At 40.8% G+C, this 17749-nt stretch overlaps 1 protein-coding gene across 3 annotated transcripts in view; it reads left to right on the forward strand.

Moving 5' to 3' along the window:
- LOC126336936 (bifunctional peptidase and arginyl-hydroxylase JMJD5-like) overlaps positions 1 to 17749 on the forward strand; it is a 102966-nt gene that overhangs the window by 57725 nt on the left and 27492 nt on the right. Inside the window, exons 3-4 of one of the 3 annotated variants that reach the window (XM_050001111.1) lie at positions 5810 to 5978; positions 7959 to 8123. In XM_050001111.1, the coding sequence (XP_049857068.1) occupies positions 5831 to 5978; positions 7959 to 8123 (313 nt within the window). In that variant the 5' untranslated portion in view covers positions 5810 to 5830. Of the gene's footprint in view, positions 1 to 5790; positions 5979 to 7958; positions 8124 to 17749 lie in introns of all 3 variants that reach the window. The other 2 variants (XM_050001112.1, XM_050001113.1) reach the window with 2 other exon arrangements.

The raw sequence follows: 17749 nt of genomic DNA on the forward strand, positions 1-17749 counted from the left end.
CATATAATGCCTTTTTTTCTATTACAAAAATATTGTACTGTCACTGATAACACATCACTTTCAATTAAAGTTGACTGGCAGTGTAGACTGCAATGATGCATCATAGGCTAGACAATGTTATGGGTTTGTGATGGCAGGTTGTGAGGGAGACAGCGTTAACAAGCTTGTGAATCTCCGTAACTCATGTTCATCACATCGGTGCACTGCTGCTGCTGGTTTATTTCAGTGTTGTCAGATATAGAGAGGTTTTGTGCGGTGCCAAGTATATGGCCATTTTTAAGACTGGCGGAAATTTAAATTGCACTGGACATTTTTGTATTAATTTAAAGTAAAAGATGCACCTGAATTCTGAAGGCGATTATTCAAAGGAAAAAAGTGCTTATAATAGTCCACAAAATACGGTAACCTTTTTGTTCATGTAGGTGTTAATTTGTCATTTTATCCTGCGAGGTAGTGGTAATTTCAGTGTATCAGTTTGGATAACCAAGTGCAACTATGATTAAAATCGGTAATTTATTTTGAAATAAATATGCACTCTTTTGAGAATAGCTTTTCAGTTGCCAAAAATTTTGAGTTAGTTCAAATATTAAGGATCTAATAGCGCCAGATGTAGGAACATTTGCCTCCTCTGAGATATTAAACTACTACACAAATATCCCCTGGGAAGCACTCTCTTAATAATATTAAGGAATTTAATCAAATACAGAAAGCTAAGCAGTGCAGAAATTTATAAGCTCATGATGTGGTTTGATTTACACCCTTGCATAACTATTTTTCATACAGGGACAAGTTTTATACGCAAAGCAATGGTCTAGCAATGGTCTAGCAGCCTTGCAGGCTGGCTTTCTTGCTGACATATTTACATGTAACCTCTAACAAGAAAAATTCTTTTTTCACACACAACTTGCTGACAAAATTATGTGTTACAAAAGATACATGCATGGCATAATCTTGTTCAATGGTCCAAAAAGTAACTAAATATCCTAGCAGATTAAATGAATAAAATGGACCCAAGTATCAGATTCACAGTTGAACATCAGACTGCTTAAGGAATTACTTTCCTTGATTAGGCTATTTACAGTCACTATAACAAGCATATCTTCCAAATAATGACAATATAATGAAAAAGGATGGATTGCTACTCACCATATAGTGGAGATGCCAGAGTAGCAGACTGGCACAACGAAAAGACGGCTAAATAAGTAAGCTTTTGGCCAAAAGACCACCTTCTGGAACACACACACACACACACACACACACACACACACACACACACACACACACACACAGGCTGCCTAAGCCAGCGGACTAGGTGATAGGAGCCAGGAGGAGACTGCGACAGGGAGAGGGAGGGATAGTAGGGTGAGGGGGATGGTAAAATGTTGCATATGGGAGCATACAAGGACAAGGTGGGAAGAGAATAGGGCATCTAGGTGCAGTGGGTGGTTAGAAAGAGGGCAGCAGGATTTGGAGGGGGGGGGGGGTTAGAAAAAGAGAGAAATAAAAGGACTTTGGATGCATTGGAATGACAGGCTGTGTAGTGCTGGCATGTATTGACCTCACCTAATAAGTTTCATCTCCTGTCCCCGTTCTTCATACATATCTGCTTACCAGCCTACAACCCACATATAATATTTTCATCTTTGGTCTCATTTTGTTTTTATGTGTCCTTCAATTTGTTTTTGCCTTACACTATTGGTGTACTCCATTAGATTTCATCTTGTTTCCCCATGCTTCATCCATTCCGTACTTTTTTGTGATTTTTCTGATGTATTTTGGTGTAGTTTGCAGATTTTTCTCATGTATTTCTGCTCCTTCACCACGGATCCTTGCTCCTTCCACCTGTGCGAATGCAGGAAAGTTTCCTTAACCATATCCAGAACTGTCCCACGTACTATTCCTGCATCGCTGCTTGGGTCATGAAATCCCCCCCAAATGGTCTTACCACCAAATTACCCATCTCTGGCTGCCACCCCTCTGTCCACAGTGACCTCCATCTGCTCAGATTCTACCAGTCCTCAACCCTCACCAACATATCCCTGCATAACCATGTAAATCAGGCCCTAACTTTCTTGCAATATCTTCTCTCCATCCATAAAATTCTTTTGCTGTGCAATCCAAAATTTTTGGATCTCATCCCACAAATTGAATCACGTGCCCTCCAGGAACTAGAGCAGCATGATCAATGCCACCAAAAAAAAACCTCTCCAGCCTGTTCACTTCCTACTCGTGCCTTCAACTAGCCACCACCTCTGAAACAACCTAGAAACCACTTCCACTTCCTGTCAAAGCTGACAAACCTTGTGTCACAGACCTACTACATTTACCCCAGCCTTAAAATCTCCCTCCCATGACCATACAGAGTCCAAAACCTAAAGGGACCCGAAACAGTCGTTAACCTTTCCTCCAAAAGCCTTTGTTGCACAGAAGTATGTCCTTTCCAAAGGTCTCATCATTTGCCCCACTCTCAAATTCGTTTATGCAGGACTTGTTAAAGACCTTCTCTCCATCTCCCAGTCCCTACTGTGGAAACTTTGACACCAACCCTACCAATCACACTCAACCAAAGACCAACGTTGAACCCTTCGTGACGCAGTTCATCCAACTGTGATCCACTCCCACTGCCCCCCTAATTGCCCCCTGTTTACTTTCCAGAATTTCTTAACCTCGAAGCTTGCATCATGGTCATTTCCCAAATACCTCAACGTGCAAGCAGATCTTACATATGCAGAAAGAACTGCAATCCACCATCTCAATCCTGACCTTACAATCTTACCTGCTGACTTGTTTTGAACCACTATAATTACCTGGCAGATTCATCTGTCTACAAACCCTGCCACAGTGACTCCATTCCAGAAGCCCAGCAGGATCTCCAGTGTCTCCTCAAATTGTTAGGCCTATCCTAACCCCCCCCCCCCCCCCTCTCTCTCTCTCTCTCTCTCTCTCTCTCTCTCTCTCTCTCTCTCTCTCTCTCTCTCTCTCCACCCTTACCACTCCCCGCTCCCCTACCTTCTAAAGCCAACCACCACATGGCACCCAGGGTGCCCAATTGTGACCATTTACCATGTCCCCACTGAGAGAATCTCTGTTCTTATAGATCAGCACCTTCAGTCTTATTACCTGCAGCCTACCCTGCTGTATGAAGGACACCAGCAATTTCCTCCACTGACTATCCACAGTTCCTGTCCCTTTACCACATGGCACCCTGCCCATCGCTGTTAATACCATCGCTCTTTACACTAACATCCCTAATTTCCATGGCCTTGTCACTATTGAACACTATCTTTTGCAGTGCCTGGTGATGGTCTTGCCACTATTGAACACTACCTTTCGCAATGTCCGGTGGATTCCAAACCTACAACCTCCTTCCTGTTCATCATGATTAACTATGAAATGATAATTAAATCAAGACCCCAAGCTGTCGACATGTGTTGATATACATCAATGTGGGCAGTTGAAAATGTGTGCCCCGACCAGGACTTAACCTCGGGATCTCCCGCTTATATGGCAGGTGCTCTAGCCATTTGAGATACCGAGAGCACAGAGGATAGTGCGACTGCATGGATTAATCTTGTGCATGCTTCCCATGAAACCCACATACCCAACTTAATGTCCACACACTACATTCGTAGTGCCCCTGTGGATTACACTCACTAATCGCAGCAGATAATCGTACAGAGTCCCATAAGACTTCGGGCAATGCGTGTGCACACAGCACAGGAGAAAGAACAGATACCATCTTCATATAGTTAAGGCTAACTGGCCATTGATCTTCTTCTTTATGCCTTCCAAATACATAGAAAACATGTTACCACTGATATTGCCATTAACAGTACCACAGGCCACCCAAACCAATATAAAACCACTTTCTTCAGGTCACCTGTAAACCATGTGTTTTGCGTTCCCATCAGTGAAGCAGATGCCTTTAAGTAAATGAATGTGATTGAACCTGTAGTCCAAAATAATGGACATACCACCATAATAAACACCTTAGTTGAAAAAATCCACCACCAACATGACAAGCTAAGAAAGAAATGACAAAATTTGCCAATCTTCCATTCCTTGGCATTGTCATTTTAACTTGCAAATCTTTGCAGACCACATCCTTCCATACTGGCAAACTACAAAATAAAATTGTTCATAATAATAAATCTGCTGGATTTTCATACAAACTCTTGCTCCTGTTCTTGCTTCTATGTAGGGCAAATAGCAAAAAGTTTTGCAACCCACCACAAATAACATATGGATGCCCTCCAACTCAAAAAGTTAAATAAGCCCAGCTCACTTATTACTCATCATGCTGTGCTACACATGGCTGAAAAAGTGCTGCAGATAGATCTCCTTGAACAATTAGAGGTTTTTATTCATAAGCTAAAATCACCTCAAAAAGTTCTTAACAAAGAAACTAAATCAATAGAGAACTTTTTCTTCAAGAATTTCCTAGACATTCTGGCACCAAAACACCAATAATAATAACAATAATAATAATAATAAAATAGATTCATCCTTCTGCATAAATTATATCCTCCATTCATGTAGCAATTAATGGTATTTTGTAACTCAGTTAGTCTTCAGTCACAGAGCACATATTTAACTCTGTTTATCTTTTGTATAAATTATAATTCATATTACAAGATTCACTCAAATATATTGTGCGTACTTATAAATTTATACTGTAATACAGTGCATCTCAGGCCAAAGATCATGATGTAGTAAAGTGTGATATGTCATATTCATATTCTTTGTGATAACATAGTGTTTACCTTCAGTGCTGCTAAGTGCTGCGTATGTTTTTGTGTCTTATCTGGTAATGTACGTTATGGGAGTGGATTTACTGTGAATATCATGATGCAGTGTGCTGTAGGTAACGAAAATGTAACAACCTTCCTGTTCTGTAAACATTTTGCCATCGATAACTAAGTTTCTGTAATTTTTGCCACCACCACAGTATCTAGGTACACTTGATTCATGATGTAATGTTTCTGTGACATCTCCATCTGATGATGAACCTGCAGGAGGCCAAAAAATGTTAATGGTAAAATAAATTGTATCAAAAAATCAAAAAAATGACCAATTGCATATTTATTTCCAAATAATTTGCCAATATCAATATGTCAGTGTCTTCCATTTGCGTGTCTGGAAGGGCTACTAAACTGCCCATTTTGCATACACAAGAACTCCCCGAAGCATTCTCACCAAAGAACTTGCTGATATGACTTTTCCAGTGGTTTCTATGAGGTAAGGCTTGTACTTCCGGGGGTCGCAAATAAGAGTTGGTTAATTTAGCTGATTTTTAAAGTTGTGACTGTCTGTAATGAACATTTAACCATTTAAAAACCATTGTATGAGTTGTCTTCCTTCCAGTCCAAAAATTGCCCAACACTGAAGTTAATCTGATGAATGGTGCCTGGATTCCATTTGAGCAAATTGGCATTTCGTCTTGTACCAGTGACTGCCATATTGCTTTCAGAGAGGCAGTTAACAGCTCTGTACAGGTGTTTCCCATGTTTCTTGTGGATTGCTTGCTATTTCTTGGGTTATTTCTTATTAACTGATTTCCCCCAATTTGTGGAGACCAGTGTACTAGATGTGAAATATTAGTACTGTATTGTACATGAAGTTGTTTAACTGAAAAAAATGTGATCAGGTGTAGAAAAAACTTCCACGGTTCCCATTTTTTAAATACTCTGGTTTTAATTATTCATATAATCTGCATTTTATCTTTGTACCATTGCACACGAAATGAATATTACAAATTTACAGAGATTTTTCTCTTGTTTCTATGCTCAGTCTCTTGAAATATTACCAGGTCAAACTTTCTTTATCTGAAATGCAAGATCAGCCGTCAGAAGAGACTATAATGCATCAGAATGTGATGGAGATATTGGACATGGGGTTGCTGCTTGGAGCACCACTTGAAGCACCTGCCCCTGATCTATCTGATCTTGCCCGTATTCTCTCTGAAAATATTTCAAAAGGTAATAACTTAATACCTCATTGTGAAAATCTTGGTTTGGTTAGATATCTATTACTGTACTTGGCGGACACCAAAAGTAATATTTTTTAGGTATTTACACACAATTTCTATTGATGTTGTTATACTAGTTTCATTTATAACTTTTATATCTTAGTGCCCAAGAAGTATATCCAAGACTTACCAAGCGGGAAAGTGCCGGTAGACAGGCACAATAAAATAACACACACACACACACACACACACACACACACACACACACACACACACACACACACACACACAAAATTACGAGCTTTCGCAACCGGCGGTTGCTTCGTCAGGAAAGAGAGAAGGAGAAGGAAGGATAAAAGGATGTGGGTTTTAAGGGAGAGGGTAAGGAGCCATTCCAATCCCGGGAACGGAAAGACTTACCTTAGGGGGAAAAAAGGATAGGTATATACTCGCGCGCGCGCCCGCAGTCTGTATATGTATGGATGGATATGCGTGCACGCGTGTGCGTGCGTGTATATACCTATCCTTTTCTCCCCTTAAGGTAAGTCTTTCCGCTCCCGGGATTGGAATGGCTCCTTACCCTCTTCCTTAAAACCCACATCCTTTCATCCTTCCCTCTTTCCTGACGAAGCAACCGCCGGTTGCGAAAGCTCGTAATTTTGTGTGTGTGTTTGTGTGTTATTTTATTGTGCCTGTCTACTGGCACTTTCCCGCTTGGTAAGTCTTGGAATCTTTGTTTTCAATATATTTCTCCCATATATATATATATATATATATATATATATATATATATATATATATATAATTTTTGGCCAGGCCAAATTAATTAAGATCTACTACTGTACTACTGCTTGTGTGGTCTAGGCACTTGTAGTGGACAGTGAAGAGTCGGACACATGGACTATTATCTATTCAGTACCACTTGAGGGGGGCGGGGGGGGGGGGGGGGGCAAAATTTGTCTAGTTAAGAGCACAGTGCAATGGCAGAAAAGATTATCAGAGGGATGGTCAATAAGAAAGGAAGTAATGTTCAGACTTAATGTAGAATAGCTGAGTAGCTTGTAAAATGGATAATGCTTCCTATATTCAGAATTCCTGGAGGTGATCCAAATTGCAGTGATTATGAAAAAATTCAGAAGAGTTGCAACAGAAGTATGTCCTGTGGGTTTGAGATAAGGTTTTGATTGTATAATTTCGTGAAATGAATGAGAGAATTGTAAATCAGCTTTTTCTCTCCTGTTATAAACTTATTGAGGAAAAAGAATGTAAAAAAAATGCAAAGGAGACTGAACAAGCACTGGACGACGACAAAATACTCAGGAAAGAAAAGGTAGCAGAAAATAAATTCTAATGTTGTGATCAGAAGTGGAAGTAAAGATGCCTTCATTTGGGCATTTAGAGAAAGCTCTCAGCATTATAAAAGTGAATTAATGTTTGTATTTATCGGAAGAGTGATGAACGTAGAGTAACAGAATCACCAATCTGTGCTGTAATTACAACAATTTCTGTAACATCACTGCTTTCACTGAAGTGCAGACTTTAAATCAAGATTACGGCTATACAAGAATTATTTACAGGAAACTAGTTCAGTTTGACTCTTTAGAGATAGTGAAAAGTGAGCAAACTAATTTCAGTGGTCATAAGTTCCTTGGATTTCTTCAGGTACGAAGCTGACAGAGTTGCATGGAAATTTGCCATCAATAATTTGCATTGTATTTGTTAATTATAGGCTCCAATCACATTACACATCAGTTATCATTGATCCATCTTTTCCACATTCATTCCACCTTCTGCTATTCTAACATATAACCATTTATTTTGTGTAAAAGTAATAAAATAAGTCAGTGTGTATATCTCAGGTTTCTGAAATTTACAGGTAGTGTTGATTTTCTCTCTCTCTCTTATTATTATTTTTATTTTAGATATTCAGTTTTGTAACATGTACTGGAAGTTTCTGGTAACTGTGCACAGGTGGTAACTTTTGTTTCAGATGTGGAAATGAAACCTCTAGCAGGATCAGAAATCAAAAGGCAGAGATTGTTAGCCTCAGATATCAGTGGCATTCATGGTACACCAGTACGTACAGTGGAATGTCCATCACTTGAAAGTTTCTATGCCATGTATTTTAAACCACTTGTACCAGTTAAGATTACAGGTAAGTAATGGGTGAAATGCGTAGACTGGTGAAGACCAGAACTGGAGCTTGTGTGTGTGTGTGTGTGTGTGTGTGTGTGTGTGTGTGTGTGTGTGTGTGTGTGTGTGTGTGTGTGTGTGTGTGAGGGGAGGGGTATCAATGTGCCTCCCACCGCCGTAAACCAAGGGGTATGTGCCTATCATGGCTAGGGTACAGGGGTATGTGGCTGCATGATGCCATTGAGGAGAGTCCCCATTTGAAGTGGGTGGTATCATGATGGAAGACCCGTGCATAAAGTGAATTAATAAACTTCAGTCTGCTGGTGGCTGCTAGGCCCCAGTAGTCTCTTCATATTGGAAATATTCTTATAATGGCGGAGGATAAGACTCCATGATGTTTCCCTCCCTGGCTATGCTGTGGGAAGAGGGACAAGCCAGACTTGGACTAATGAGGATACTTTTACTGCAATGAAACCATTTTTTGTCAAAAACATTGAAGACAAATTTGGGGAAGCTGAACTTGTGGGGGAAAATGCAAAATGGGTCATTATCAATTAAAACTTCCTCTGCTGCCCAATCTACATCCCTTCAGATATGTGATTGTCTAGGTAACATTCTTGTGATCATTGTCAACACATAAAACTTTGAACATGGTACAAGGAATCATCTTCCACAGAGATCTTATGCTCCAAATAGACGAGGAGTTAGAGACTCACCTCCAACCGTGAGGTGTACGTTTTATCAGACATGTACAAAAAGGACCCAAGGATAATTATATGGATATATGCACATTTATCTTAGCTTTGATGGGAATGCCACCGTGGAGAAAGATAAGGTCATGATGTACAGGTGTGATGTGAAACTGTATGTCCCATTGCGTGCGTCAGATGTTCATGCTTTGGGCATATGTCATCCTGCTGCATGGCAAACCCAGAATGTGGCAACTGTGGACGACCATTCCACGAAGATAGTCCCTTTAAACTTGTGCCTTTGTGTGTCATCTGAATGTATCCTCTAAGTTCTCTAGTTCACCCAGTTTTCAAGAAAGAAGATCCAAAATGCAAATATGTTTGTTGTATAATGATGCACGTAAGAAATATGAACTCCCACATCGTGTGTGTATGACCATTAATTATGGTAACGTATGACCATCGCCCCTATCTCAACCTCTCACACTTTCTTTCTCTCCTGTGATTCCTGCAGCATCTTCTTTGGGAACCACTTCCCATAGCTGGCTGGAGAAGCATTTTCCTTCACCAGTGTCTACTGGCACAGGGATTTCTCTTGGAATCTCTTTCCCTGACAACCTCCGTACGTAAGTCCTAACACCAAACGGTGGGTGATGGACCCACAACCAGTGGATCCCAGTGCTGTCCGCTCTTCACATGTTCTAGTGCTCAATGCAAATAGACCTTTAAATGCCACCTTGCTCCCTAAAGATTATGAAGGAAAGGATGAAGAAGCGGAAGAAAAGAAGAAGAATTACGACAAAGCTCCTCTGGTTCCCCTGGAGGTGTCAGATCTCCCCGTGCAGTCAGATTTTACATGTCTGCACATTTAAAGCAAGTTGCCAATTTCTGCACTACTTTGAAATCTTAAGATCTGACAATATTTATGCAGCTTCTTTAAGATAGTACTTCATTATAGATAATTGCATCATTTGCAAAAAAAAAAAAAAAAGTGGTTTTACTACAGATATTGTCTGCAAGGTAGTTCATATACAACATGAACAGCACACTTCCCTGGGCGCACACTAAGTTACTTCTACATCTGACTACGACTCTCCATACAAGGTAACATGCTGCATTCACTCTACCAATAGGTCCTCAGTCCAGCCACAAATTTCATTTGATACCTGATATGAATCTGCTTTCGACAATAAGAATCAGTGTGATACGGAATTGAACACTTTTCGGAAATCAAGAAATACTGAGTGTCTAATGCTTTTTGGAAATCAAGAAATTCTGCTTCTACCTGACCGCCTTGATCCAAAGCTTTCAGTAAGTCATGTGAGAAAAGTGCAAGTTGGGTTTAACATGGTTGATGTTTTTGGAATCCATGCTGGTTGGCATTGAGGAGGTCTTTCTGTTTGAGATGCCTCGTTATGTTCAAACTCAGAATATGTTAAAAGTTCTACAACAAGCTGATGCCAAGAACAGTGGATAGTAGTTTTGTGGATCACTTCTACTATTCTTCTTGTAGACAGGTGCGACATGTGCTTTTTTTCAAAGAACTGGGCAAAATTTTTCGTTTGAGGGATTGATGATAGTTTATAGTTAGAAGAGTGGTTAAACTCAGCTGCAAATTCAGCATAGAATCTGACAAGGATTCCATTGGGTCCTGGAGCTTTGTTCAATTTCAGATGTTTCTCAACATCACTGACATGAATACGTATTTCATTCATCTTTTCAGTGGTACAAGGATTAAATTAGGGCAATTTGAAATCAGAGCTAAGCATTTCAGATTAAAGGCACCATACTTTGTTCTCTTGACAGAGAAAAATGTTTCATTCAACTACTAGTATAAATATACAAAAAAATTATGAAAATCTGAGATGTCAAGATCAAGACCATTGGTTGATTTCATAACGGCCTGACCTTGCTACTGAAACCTACCTTTACTAAAGAAGTGTATGGCAAAGCCATATTTCCCTAAAACAAATGTATGGCATAGCCTGTTCATCAATTACACGAGTTTTTGACTGGTTCAAGCGTTTCCAAGATGGCAGAGATGATGATAATGAAAATGTCTCAGTATTAAAAAAAAAGGATGAAAATATTGAAAAAGTACATAATTTGATTCGATCTGACTATCAGTTGATTATCTGATCAATTGCTGAAAATGTAGTAATTGACAAACAGTGCACGGTAAACTTTACACAACTGAACTAACATGAGAAAAGTGCGTGCAAAACTGGCGCTGAAAATCGTCACGATAAAATAAAAGAATTTTTTGAAAAGATTTGTACTGACACTTTGAATAACACTGAAAATGACCCTGATTTCTTGGAAAGAGTGATAATGTGACAAATTTTGGTTTTATGCTTATGATCTAGTAACTAAGCACCAATCCAAGTATTGGATGGGCCCAACTTCATTATAAGACAGAACACTCAAATGAACAAATTCGAACACTGATAATGATCCAGAATGAAATTTTCACTCTGCAGTGGAGTGGAGTGTCTGCTGATATGAAACTTCCTGGCAGATTAAAACTGTGTGCCAGACCAAGACTAACTCGGAACCTTTGCCTCTGCTGAAGAGTGAAAATTTCATTCTAGAAACATCACTCAGGCTGTGGCAGTCAGGTCTCTGCAATATCCTTTCTTCCAGGAGTGCTAGTTCTGCAAGTTTTGCAGGAGAGCTTCTGTGAAGTTTGGAAGGTAGGAGACGAGGTACTGGTGGAAGTGAAGCTATGGGGACAGGTCATGGGTTGCACTTGGGTAGCTCCGATGGTAGAGCACTTACCCATGAAAGGCAAATGTCCCAAGTTTGAGTCTGTCTGGCACACAGTTTAAATCTGCCAAGAAGTTTCAAGTAATAATGACTGTGGAAAAAAAAATATTCACAGAATTGTGTCTTCACTGGGCTCCTGTTAATCAACACTACCCCTTTATGTTCTTTAAGGTCAAATCTACATTAAAAGGAGCAAGATTTCAGTCCATTGAAGTTGTGAAAGAAAAAGTGGCAGGTGTCGTGAAGCAGCTCACAGATGAATACTTCCAGCACTGTTACCATCAATGGAGAAATCGCATGGAGCATTGTAGGGATAGATGAAGGGGAGTATGTTGAGGATGAGAGTAACTAAATAATTTCTTTTTAATCTAAAGTTTTAAAACAGAAATCCCATTATTTTATAGCCAAACATCGTAGTCACTTGTTGCACATATGTGACTTACCAGTTCAGTTCCCATATCCTGCACTTATTTCTGATTTATAGTTCTTCATTTCTGGGAGATACTGGGTCTTACTATTCATGAAATATTCACATTTGCATAAACAGTTCGTGTAGGTACAACTAAGAAGAGAACTCTTCACTGAGGTGGGCTGTTCAGCTTTGTATGTATTTCATGTGTACTGAATGAAGAGACTTTTACCGTGAAGTGTTAATTTATGTAATTTATGGCTATAGGACTTCTGAACAAAAGACAAAAATTTTACAATAAAAATGTTATTTCTTGACGATTCTACTCTCATAACTTGTACCTTTTTCTGAGTATATGGAAATATAGCTCATTCCTCATAAATGCAACCACTCTGTTCTCAATCTCCATTAGTCCCTGTACCTCATCTTTCTGAAAACTATCTCCTGGGTGTGCCCCATTTAACCCTCTGTCATCAAATCATGTATACTTTCCCCCTTTTCTACTGTAACTGACTTGTACCTTCCTTCGTTACGATTTAATTTTACTCCATATCCTACACCTTCCCAATGTACTAAGGTGATAAAACCTAATGTTAACACAGACCTGTTTTTGCCTGGCATAGTACACCAACTCAGTGAGCATGGACTCAACAAGCCGTTGGAAGTACCCTTCAGAAATACTGAGCCGCACTACCTCTATAGCTCCCCATAATTGTAAAAGTGTTGGCAGTGGAGTATTTCTTGCAGGAACCGACCTCTCAATTATTTCCCATAAATGTTCAATTGGATTCATGTTGGGCACCCTGGGTGGCCAAATCATTCACTCAAATTGTCCAGAATGTTCTATAAACCAATCGTGATCAACTGTGGTCTGGTGATACAGCGCACTATCACCAATAAAACTTCCATAGTTTGGGAACATGAAGTCGATGAATGGCTGCAAATGGTCTCCAAGTAGCCATATGTAACCATTTCCAGTCAGTGATCAGTTCAGTTGGACCAGAAGACCCAGTTCATTCCATGTGAACACAGCCCACACCATTGTGGAGCCACTAGCTTGCACAGTGCCTTGTTGACAACTTTGGTCCCTGGCTTTGTGAGGTCTGCGCCACACTTGACCCTACTATCAGCTCTTACCAATTGGAGTCAGGACTTATCAGACAAGGCTGTGGTTTTCCGGGCATTTAGAGTCAAAACGGTACGGTCACAAGTCGAGGAGGGCCGCTGCAGGCCATGGCACTTGTCGATTTCCTGTTGGCATAGCCTGTCAACACCAAATTATGTCACACTGTCCTGACAGATACATTTGTCGTACGTCCCACATTGATTTCTGCAGTTATTTGCAGAGCTGTTTGTTAGCAATGACAACTCTACACAAATGGCACTGCTCTGTCATTGAGGCTGTTGGGCCCATGTGTTGTCCATACTGATAGGTAATGCCTAATATTTGGTATTCTTGCTACTCTTGACACTGTGGATCTCTGAATATTTAATTCCCTAACTATTTCTGAAGTGGATTGCACCATGCATCTAGCTGCAACTACTATTCTCCATTCGAAGTCTGCTAGTTCCTGTTGTGCAGCCATAATCATGTGGGAAACTTTTTCACATGAATCACCTGAGTACGAAGGACAGCTCTTCCTATGCACTGGCCTTTTTTACCTTGTGCACACAATACCCCCATCAACTGCATATGTTCAGATCACTATCCTTGACCTGTTACACCAAGTGTATTGCCTCATCAAGGTCCTCTCACCCTGTGCAGATGTCAGTCAACCACTCCCTAAACACACCTCACCTACCAGTTCTATATTGTACACTAACATAATATAACCTAAGAGTTCCCTTGCTGTTCAACTCCTCCCTCTACACTAAACATTTTTCATGTTGTCACCAGTAAAGCTGCAGCAGGTTTTGCTGCTGCCCCCCTTCCCCTTTCTCTCTTTCCTCAGTTGGCAGTCCAATGCTCTGTGCTCTGTTGGTTCATTGACAATGATGAATGTCAATGGCAGCACAAAACTTTTGGCTCACACAGTAATATATATTTCCTCCACATGAATATCCTAAAAACTAATCACTTTATTATAAATATTGTAGAAAGAGTGGAAGAGGGGCTGTTGCTGCTTCAACACGAGTCGAAACAGATTCTGAAAATGGTAGATTGGCAGGGACCAAACAATGAGGTCATCACTCCCAAAACCCCATAAAGCTTCATCTGGAAGTAGCGATGTCCTCTAAGGAAATTTCCTGACCTATTCAGGAGATCCATAACAACAAAAAAAGCAAGGAGGTTAAAAATGTACTGGATATCTTTTGTACAGTCAGAAATAGATGAAAGTTGGAGACAGGGAAGTCATCAGGTGGGCATCCCCGGGGGCTCTGCTTGCAACAGGAATCATGCCACCCACAGCTATCCCACCCCTGATCCATTACAGTCAAGAGCATCTACTCTTCAACGAAGTGCGACACCCAGAACAGCAAATTGGATACAGCAGACATGATGCAAATCAAATCTGAAAACAATTAAAATAGAGTTAAAGAGGGATGAAAGAGTACAATGAATGGTTGAGGTGGTAGGATCAGGGATCCCCTAGATTTAGCATAACTGCCTTGTCTTGCCCCTGCATCTGCTCTGGAGGTAAATTAAAACTTTGTAGCAGTGAACAAAAACCACTTACGTGGAGAAAACAAAGAACCAGTTCAACCATCCGGGGATTGTCTGCCAATATTAAGATGCACTAAGTCTGGAAGTCAATATTTAGCATGGAGGGCATGAGCTATTGCCTGTAAGACTCCACAACCAAATTGTGAGGTGTCTCGTTACACGGAAGAAAACTACGGAAAAGTACAGGTTATCCTGGTATCACCGATGTGGAGATGACATAGGACTACAGATTCCTTCCACGAGAAGCACAAGGAAGAGCACCCTGTTGCAGTTAGTCTCCTTCACTGTGGGGAGTTTATTAGATGAGGCAGTAGCCCACGAGATGTCGTTTCATTTCCACGCAAGCAGAGATCTCATGTGCACCTGGAAATCCACACGTGGGGTCAGCAAAGCCAACAAGCACGGAGTAAAGTCCCTCTAGCTATATGGTTGGCCTGTTCATTCCCCAGGATGCTCACATGACTTGGGTCTCAGAGAAATATCACTGAGCAGGCAGCACGACCAAGGTCAGTGAGAAGTACACGAAAAATGCAGACCAAAGGGTGGCTAGATCAGTATTGTTAATACCCTGTAGACTGCTCATTGAGTCAGAACGTATTAAAACACATTCAAGGAAGTCCTGTTTCATAAAATGGAGGGCACATCTAAAGACTGTCAGATCTGCCATAAACACGCTGCATGTTTGTGGCAGCTAATGGCATTCCATATCAGCACAAGATGTAAAACCAGTCTCATCCACAGTTTTACAGCTGCCTGTGTAAAAGATGGTAGAACCCTGGAACTCTAGAATTGGATGTAACAGGTGCTGAAAGGTCATGTGGGTGATAGAGTTTAGGAGTTCAAAAGACACCATCCTAATTTAATAGCTGAGCACTATCCAGGGTGAGTGCACAAGAAGACATGGGGAATGCAATCCAGGGAGAGGAGACCGGGATCTTGGCAGGTGCATTCCAACTGGTAATCCCATCCGAGGGCAAGAATCAGGTGGACAATACCCCTCTTTATGTACGTGAAGTGTACAATCGAATATGAAGCAAGATCATCTTCAGTTTGGTAAGGAGACTATCTATGGGACTAGTCCGAAAGGCACTGGCAGCTCCATGCACACCAAAATGATGGACTGGGCCTAACAGTTTCACAGCTGACGAAGCTGCCAAGTCAAACCTGGCATCCATAGTCCAGTCTGGTCAAAACCAGGACCCAGTAAATATGGATGAGAGTAGTATGATCCACATCCCAAGAATGTGGGCAAGGAAGCAGAGCGTTAAGCTTCCACATGCAGCAAGTCTTCAGACGAAGATGGGACAGCCATGTCCCCTTTTATCAACAAGAAATCCCAAGACACTGAACTGCGTTACTACATCCAGGGAAATGCATGTCCTGCGATTTCATAGGAGAGAATTGTAAACCATGGGAAAGGGCCCATGCTGAGGCCCACCATATGGCCTGGAACTCTTGATCTTTGTTGTTCAAAAAGTGTGGGCAACAAGATTGAGCACATAGCACATGAATTGTCATAATATTGGTTTGTGATGTGTGGGTGTGCGTGTGCAGTGGGAATATTTGTTCCTTGCTGGTCAGAGGTTGGATCTGATCCTGCAGGAAGATGAGATAGTGTCTGCATTTGCGTGTTGCCCTGTTGCCTTGCATGTCATTGGCACTTTTCCTGAAATTCTTCACTTATGCAATGTTGGAGTCAGTGCTGTTCACTCTGGAAGACTGGACCTGAAGAAATCTACCAGTGGTTTTGGTTTGTGATTAAAGTGTTCTTAGTACTGCACAGGTATACATGGAACTTCTTAATTGCAAATACAATCACCAATGCCTCCTTTTCTGTGTGACTGTCCTTTTGTGCAGGTATCAGTATTTTTGAAACACAGCCTATGGATTATTCAGCATCATCATTATTTCTGAGCCAACACGGCACCACTGTCATATAGAGGAATCTGTGGCCATAAGCAGTGGATGTGATGGTGGAAATTATGTAAGGCAAGGTGCCAAATGAAGCGTACAACTTAACTATGTAAAGGGTCATTCACAGACAGCTGTCCACTTGTATTAAACACATTTCTTCCACAACTGATTTAGTGGTTGCATGATATTGACCATTTGTGGAGGGTGGGGTTTAACTGTAAATAACAATTGTTGTAAGTTTAGAGGGTGGTGTAGAGGGCTGATAGCTGCTACATTGTGGTTAGTGGGTGGGATCTCTTCTTTGTATAGCAAGTACCAGAGGTATTCCATGTGCTCCTGGAAAAACTGGCATTTGTCTAAGTGCTGCTTCAGTACTGTATCATCTAATGTAGTAAATAGTGCAGGAGTGAAAGAGATCCCAAAAGGAAAGTGCTTGTATTTGTACAAGCTGAAGGGGGTGTTGATAACTAAGATGTTTTTCAGCTTCTCATCCAGCAGTATTTGCAAATGTGGGTTGGCTAGGTGGATTGTAGGGAAATACTCTCCTCTGACAAGCTTTGTGGTGTGGCCTTCTGGATGTGGTACAGGGCAAGTTTCTACTTGTGCCTAGGCATTGACTTCTGATTTAAAATCACCACTTAGTCAGAAGGAGCCATTGTGTTTCTTGACTACTAACAGGAGTCTGGTTCAAGTGCTTGTTTTAATTGGTTCAGTCACCTAGCCTCATAGTCACTAGAGTTCCTGCTTAATGGCTGCCAATAAGGAGACTAGAATGACCTGTGTTCAACTGAAACGAGGTACCATGTCTAGTCGCAAGCTGTTGGGAGATAGGAAATCTGTGGCACACCCTTGGCCAGTTTTAAATAAACACATAAATATGGCACAGAGATGACCTAAACTTCGTCAGTGACGGAGAATCCAGACAACAAGGCATTTGAACTAAAAATGTCTGATCTTTTAGGCTGCAACAATAGAGAACTAACTCACAGGGGAATTGAACTGTTACCATAAGGGTGAAGGTGGGGCTAATTCTGGGGAATGTCGACAAGCATATGTTAAGAGGCTTTCCAAGGAAACTGTAACTCCTTGTGGAAACAGGCTCTTTGTTCATAATTGTGAGGTTATAAATAACTTGTTAATCAAATTATTGCTTGGGGAATTTATTTACTACAAATGACTATCCCTGCAGGCATTAGAATAGTACA

This window comes from Schistocerca gregaria, chromosome 2, assembly GCF_023897955.1.
Source record: "Schistocerca gregaria isolate iqSchGreg1 chromosome 2, iqSchGreg1.2, whole genome shotgun sequence".
In the NCBI taxonomy this organism is placed as follows: Eukaryota; Metazoa; Arthropoda; class Insecta; order Orthoptera; family Acrididae; genus Schistocerca; species Schistocerca gregaria.